General features: G+C 33.1%; 1 protein-coding gene across 1 annotated transcript; it reads left to right on the forward strand.

Annotated features, from left to right (window-relative positions):
- The first annotated feature begins 473 nt into the window (after positions 1-473).
- On the forward strand, positions 474-3,056 carry LOC125861432 (uncharacterized). Its single transcript, XM_049541333.1, has one exon. The coding sequence runs from the start codon at positions 474-476 to the stop codon at positions 3,054-3,056; it is 2,583 nt and encodes an 860-aa protein (XP_049397290.1).
- The last annotated feature ends 3,395 nt before the right edge of the window (positions 3,057-6,451 follow it).

Raw genomic sequence — 6,451 nt, forward strand, 5'->3', positions numbered from 1 at the left:
TGCATTAATATACACACCTAGAGGTAACCCCTACTTTCTTGGAGAATTTAACATGCAACTTCAAGTTTGTGGACCTGATCAAGTTCATGTATAGCAGAACTCCATTGGATTCATTTATACATGTCAAGAAGAATCTAATGAACGCAAAGTTAGAATTGTTGGTAATTAATTTGTCGTCCCCTTTTTTTCTCAGTATCTATCTTTTTTATTTCATCAACACAACACTAGAACATTTACCATTCTTCATCTGCTTAGAATTTTTATTTACTTAAATACTCCACAAATTGGTTCTATGATTCAAGTATCTTAGCATGTAGGAGATATAACTATTTTTTAGGTTTGTCAACCCCCTCTCGAACTTGTTTGATTGATTTATTAATTCTTGACCGATTAAATATAATTTTAGTTGTTGCACCTTTTGTATTTTTGTACTGAAATACTTTTGTTCCACATTCTATTGTCTAGACCGGATTATGGCACCTGATAAGCAATGGATGCAACTTATTCATAATAGACTTGATGATGCTTATATACATGGGGTAGAAAGCTTTTTGAATTATACTTTTACAAGATTGAGGAAAGCGAATGAAATAAGATGCCCATGTGTTAAATGTTGTAATGCAATTTCTCGAACACGAGAGATTGTTAGATCACATTTAATAGTACATGGAATGATCCAAAATTATACCTTTTGGTATCACCATGGAGAGAGGATAGCTGAGACAGAAGAATCAGATTCTGAATCTGAAGATGATGAAAATGAAATTGGCGAGGATGATGAAGAGGATGAAATACATGAAATTCTTACAGATTTACATCCTGCTTTTAATATAGAAAATATGAATACTAGCGGTGATGATATTCCCGAGGAGGAACCAAATCCTGAAGTGAAAAAATTCTATAGTCTTTTAAAGGAATATGATCAACCACTATACAAAGGTTCAAAACTTTCAAAACTTTCTACTTTGGTGAAATTGCTTCATATTAAAAGTATTGGTCGTTGGAGTAATGACTCATTTAATATGTTACTGAAGATGTTAAAGAATGATTTGTTGCCTGATGAATCAAACTTGCCAGATTCATATTATGAAGCAAGGAAACTAATTCGAAGCCTAGGGCTTTCATATGATAAGATTGATGCATGTAAGAATGATTGCATGTTATATTGGAAGAATGATAAGTTAGTTGATTCTTGCAAAATTTGTGGTGCATCTAGATGGAAGGAGGATAAAAATAGTGGAGAAACTAGACTTAGAAAGGGAAAAAAGATACCTCACAAGATCTTACGCTATTTTCCTTTAAAGACAAGGCTTCAAAGATTGTTTATGTGCTCAAAAACATCTTCTTTAATGAGATGGCATCATGAAAACAAAGCTAGTGATGGGATTATGAGGCATCCAGTTGATTCAAAAGCATGGAAAAAGTTTGATGAACTTCATCAATCATTTGCTATGGAGCCTCGTAATGTTAGACTTGGACTTGCTAGTGATGGTTTTCAACCATTTGGATGTTCTAGAACTCCATATAGTATTTGGCCGGTGGTACTTATTCCTTATAATTTACCACCTTGGTTATGCATGAAACAGGAAAATTTTATTTTGTCAATGCTTATTCCCGGTCCTGGAAGTCCCGGAGATGCAATTGATGTTTATCTTCAACCATTGATTGATGAATTAAATGAATTATGGAAAACTGGAGTTGTTACCTTTGATGCGTCAATTAAACAGAACTTCACGTTGCATGCTGCTTTATTGTGGACCATTAATGACTTTCCAGCTTATGCAAATCTATCTGGTTGGAGTACAAAAGGAAAATTAGCTTGCCCATGTTGTAATAAAGAAACAATCTCAATTAGGTTGAATAATGGTCAAAAACAGTGTTATATGGGTCATAGACGCTTTCTTCCTCTTAATCACAAATGGAGGAAAGATAAAAAGTCATTTGATGGTACTACAGAGTGGAGATTACCTCCAAATACATTATCTGGTGATGACATACTTGATCAAGTGGCTGATTTAGATGGGTTACCTCTAACAAATGATCCAAAGAAGAAGATTAAAGTATCACATGAGAAAAGAGGTGATAATTGGAATAAGAAGAGTATTTTTTTTGATCTTCCATATTGGAAAACTTTGTTGTTGCGGCATAATTTAGATGTGATGCACATTGAGAAGAATATATGTGATAATATTTTGGGAACAATCTTAAATATCAAAGGCAAAACAAAAGACACCCTGAGCAGTCGCTTGGATTTGCAAGAAATGAACATCAGGAAAGAATTACATCCAAAAGAAAATGGAGACAAGTATGAGCTACCAACAACATGTTTCACACTATCTCCTGAAGAGAAGCACAAGTTTTTAAATTTTTTGAAGGATTTAAGGGTTCCTGATGGATTTTCATCAAATATTTCTCATTGTATCAATATGAAAGATCACAAAATCTCAGGATTAAAAAGTCATGATTGTCATGTTCTTCTTCAACATTTAATCCCACTTGCCATACGTAGTATGCTATGCACGGAGGTGCGTGAGCCAATAATTGAGTTGTCATTGTTTTTCAATATTCTTGGAGCAAAGTGCTTAAAACTAGAGGAGTTGGAACAAATAGAAGCACAAATTCCTGAAACTCAATGCAAGTTAGAAAAGGTTTTCCTTCCTGCTTTTTTTGATGTCATGGAGCACTTGCCAATTCATTTAGCTAATGAGGCTATGATTGCTGGACCTGTTCAATATCGATCAATGTATCCAATAGAGCGATGGTTATACTTTTTGAAGCTTTTTATTCGTAATAGATCATGCGTTGAAGGTTCTATTGCAGAGGGACATATAGCAAACGAATTTACGACCTTATGTTCAAGGTATTTGCATACAATGGAAACAAAATTTAATCGCCTTGAATGGAATTATGATGGGGGTGCTATAGAATCTGATGGAGGTTTAATGATTTTTTGTCAACCTGGAAAAGCTTTAAAAGGTGGCAAGACACACCGACTTGATTTAAAAGAAATGGAGCAATCTCATATTTATATTTTGAAGAATTGTGATGAAGTTTAACCATTTCTCGAGTAAGTAATTACTTTTCAAAATAATAATTTTGTAATTCTTCAAAATGCTTCAAAATGTAATTCTTCTCGAGTAAGTAATGACTCTTATTATGCTTCAATCTCCTATAGAGAGTTTTCTCAAGTTCCTGGTGATTCCTCTCAAAAAAATTCAGATAGACAATTCATCAGTTGGTTTAAAGAAAAGGTGAATACTATTTAAAAACTATTATTTTCAAATCATGGAAATAATATTTGCTAAACTATGTTCTTAATCACGATAGATTGCAGGATTATACGAACATGACAATAGTAAGAAAATGGAAGATTTACTCACATTGTCACGTGGTCCTATGAAATACGTGACAAGTTTCAAAGGCTACATTATTAATGGGTATAGATTTCATGTACAGGATTATGATAACGGTTTGAGGACTCAAAATTGTGGGATAGTTGTTGCCGGTGAGACTGATGAAAAAGATAGAATAATTGATTACTATGGAGAACTAACAGAGATTCTTGAATTACAATTTATCGGGGGGAGAAGATTGGTTTTGTTTAGATGTATGTGGTATGACGTATATGACAAAGAAAGGGGAGTTAAAATGGATGAATATGACTTTGTGAGTGTTAACCCACAACGATTTTTGAAAACGGATGAGCCTTTTGTATTAGCCAATCAAGCATCACAAGTATTTTATGCGAGAGATCATTCTAATAAAGGCTGGAATGTGGTGCGAAAGTTTATGCCTCGTGATTCTTTTGATGATATGCAAAAGAATGGTAATGATTCTGAGGATTTACATGATTCAATTGAAAGAAAAAGAAAAAGAACTCATACAGGTTTGGAACTTCATAGTGGATGCTTATATTGCACATATTCTAAATCTTCTATATGTAATTTTGATCCATTGAAGTAGTTAGAGTGAATAGAGGTTGATCGAATAACAATATCTTCTTATTTACTTTGTATGAAATGAATAGAGACAATGTGTAGTAGCATTTATCTTTTGTTTGTTTATCCTAGCTATTTTTATATTTGTTCTATGTTAATATCCGTCCTAAAAGATACTTAGCTAAATGTACTCTATTGTTGGACTTTATGATAGGATGAAATGAGTCCTTTAAATTTTAAGAAATCTGAAATGGGATCAAGTTCAAAGAATTTAAAGCAATCATTCCTTCCACCTGGTGCGTTAGCCAGGGGACGAGGGCAAAGCCTCAAATCTATGGGATCTGTAAGAGTAACTGCTGAAAAGAGAACCTTGATTGATCCAACAAATATAATGCTAGAGACTCTGAGAAGCAAATCAGGTATTATATTTTATTTTCTCAAGCTACACATTTTTATTGTCAGGTGTTGTGCTTTATTTTCTCAAGCTATAGAGGTATGTACATTCAGTTCTAAATAGATGTTTTCTTTATGTTGATTCCAGCTCTAACTTTAGGAAAGTTCACTTTCATATGTATCTCTAATAGGTCTATATTGATGTTTGTTTAAGAGATTTATTTTAGAAAATCTTGTATGGAGAAGCCTCAGAGAGAAATTCAGGTTATTTAGTGTACTGATTAAGACTTTATAATGTTTGAATTGTAGAAAAGGAAATCGGTCAGAACTTTACATCTATGGGATCTGTTAAAGGAAGTATTGTAGTACAGGGAACTTCGATTGGAAAAAGTAAAGGTTGTAGTGCTGCATATTCTGATAGGAATGAACTAGCATCGGACAAGAATAATATGCAGCCTGGTCTTGATCTAATAGAAGATGAAACTTCCTTTCCTCATGAAAATCTTGATGAATTGCAAGAGACTGCGAGAAGTAAACCAGGTTTCTAATCTTATTTTATTTTCATAGTATACAATTTTTTTATTATTGTTGGCCGATTAAATATAATTTTAGTTGTTGCACCTTTTATTTTCTCATGATGATCTTGAAGTAATAGGACGAGGAAAAGGGTTTACATCTCTCAGCTCTGTTGGAGGAAGTGTCGAAAAGAGAAAAATGATTGGACACAACAAAGGTTGAGATACTCTCATTTCAAAATTATAATGTGGATTTTCATTTTTCCTTGCTCTGTGATCTTGAATAGTTCTAAATAGATGTTTTCTTTAACTCTAACTTTAGAAAAGTTCACTTTCATATTTATCTTGAATAGGTTTATATTGATGTTTGTTTAAGAGATTTATTTTAGGAAATCTTGTATGGAGAAGCCTCAGAGAGAAATTCAGGTTATTTAGTGTACTGATTAAGACTTTATAATGTTTGAATTGTAGAAAAGGAAATCCGGCAGAACATTACATCTATGGGATCTATTAAAGGAAGTATTGTAGTACAGGAAACTTCGATTGGAAAAAGTAAAGGTTCTAGTGCTGCATATTCTGATAGGAATGAACTAGCATCGGACAAGAATCTGATGCAACCTTGTCTTGATCAAATAGAAGATGAAACTTCATTTCCTCATGAAAATCTTGATGCAATGCAAGAGACTGCGAGAAGTAAACCAGGTTTCTGATCTTATTTTATTTTCTTAGTATACAATTTTTTATTATTGTTAGACGACTAAGGATGTATAATGTTTGAATTGTAGCAAAGGAGAATGGACAGAACTTTACATATGTGTGCTCTAGTAAAGAAAGTAATGTTGTACAGAGAATGTCAATTGGAAAAAGTAAAAATGAACTAGCACACAATAAGAACCTTATGCAACCTGGTTTTGATCCAATTAAAGTTGATACTTTATTTTCTCATGATGATCTTGAAGTAATGGGCCGAGGTAAAGGGTTTACATCTCTCAGCTCTGTTAAAGGAAGCGTCGAAAAGAGAAAAATGATTGGAAACAACAAAGGTTTAAATTCTGCTACATATGATCAGAATGTCGTTGCACAGAAGACTAATGTCGTCCCTCCTTATTTTGATGGAATCGAAAGTGATACTTCATTTCCTCATGACAATCTTGAAGTAATGCAAGATACTTTGAGAAGAAAATATGGTATTATATTTTATTTTCTCAACCTGTATATTTCTTTATTGATTTGAGTTTGAAATTTTATAATGTTCTTATTATAGGCAAGATAAATAGAATGGATTCTGGCAGAGGAAGTACTTTTCAGCAGAGAACTTCAATTGGAAAAAGTAAAGGGTACAATGCGGTATCTTCTGATACAAATGTACTAGCACATAATAAGAACCTTAGGCAACCTGATTTTAGTCAAATAAAACATGATACTTCCTTTCCTCATGATGAGCTTGAAGTAATGCAACAAGATTTGAGAAGTAAATCAGGTATTTATCGACTTTAAGGTCTTATATATACAATAGTCCAAGTATGTGCACCAGAAAAGCAAGTAGAGAACCCCCACATGTACCTATAAGAACTTCTAAGTACTACTGATATGAAATTGCTTCAA

Source organism: Solanum stenotomum, chromosome 4, assembly GCF_019186545.1.
Source record: "Solanum stenotomum isolate F172 chromosome 4, ASM1918654v1, whole genome shotgun sequence".
Lineage (NCBI taxonomy): Eukaryota > Viridiplantae > Streptophyta > Magnoliopsida > Solanales > Solanaceae > Solanum > Solanum stenotomum.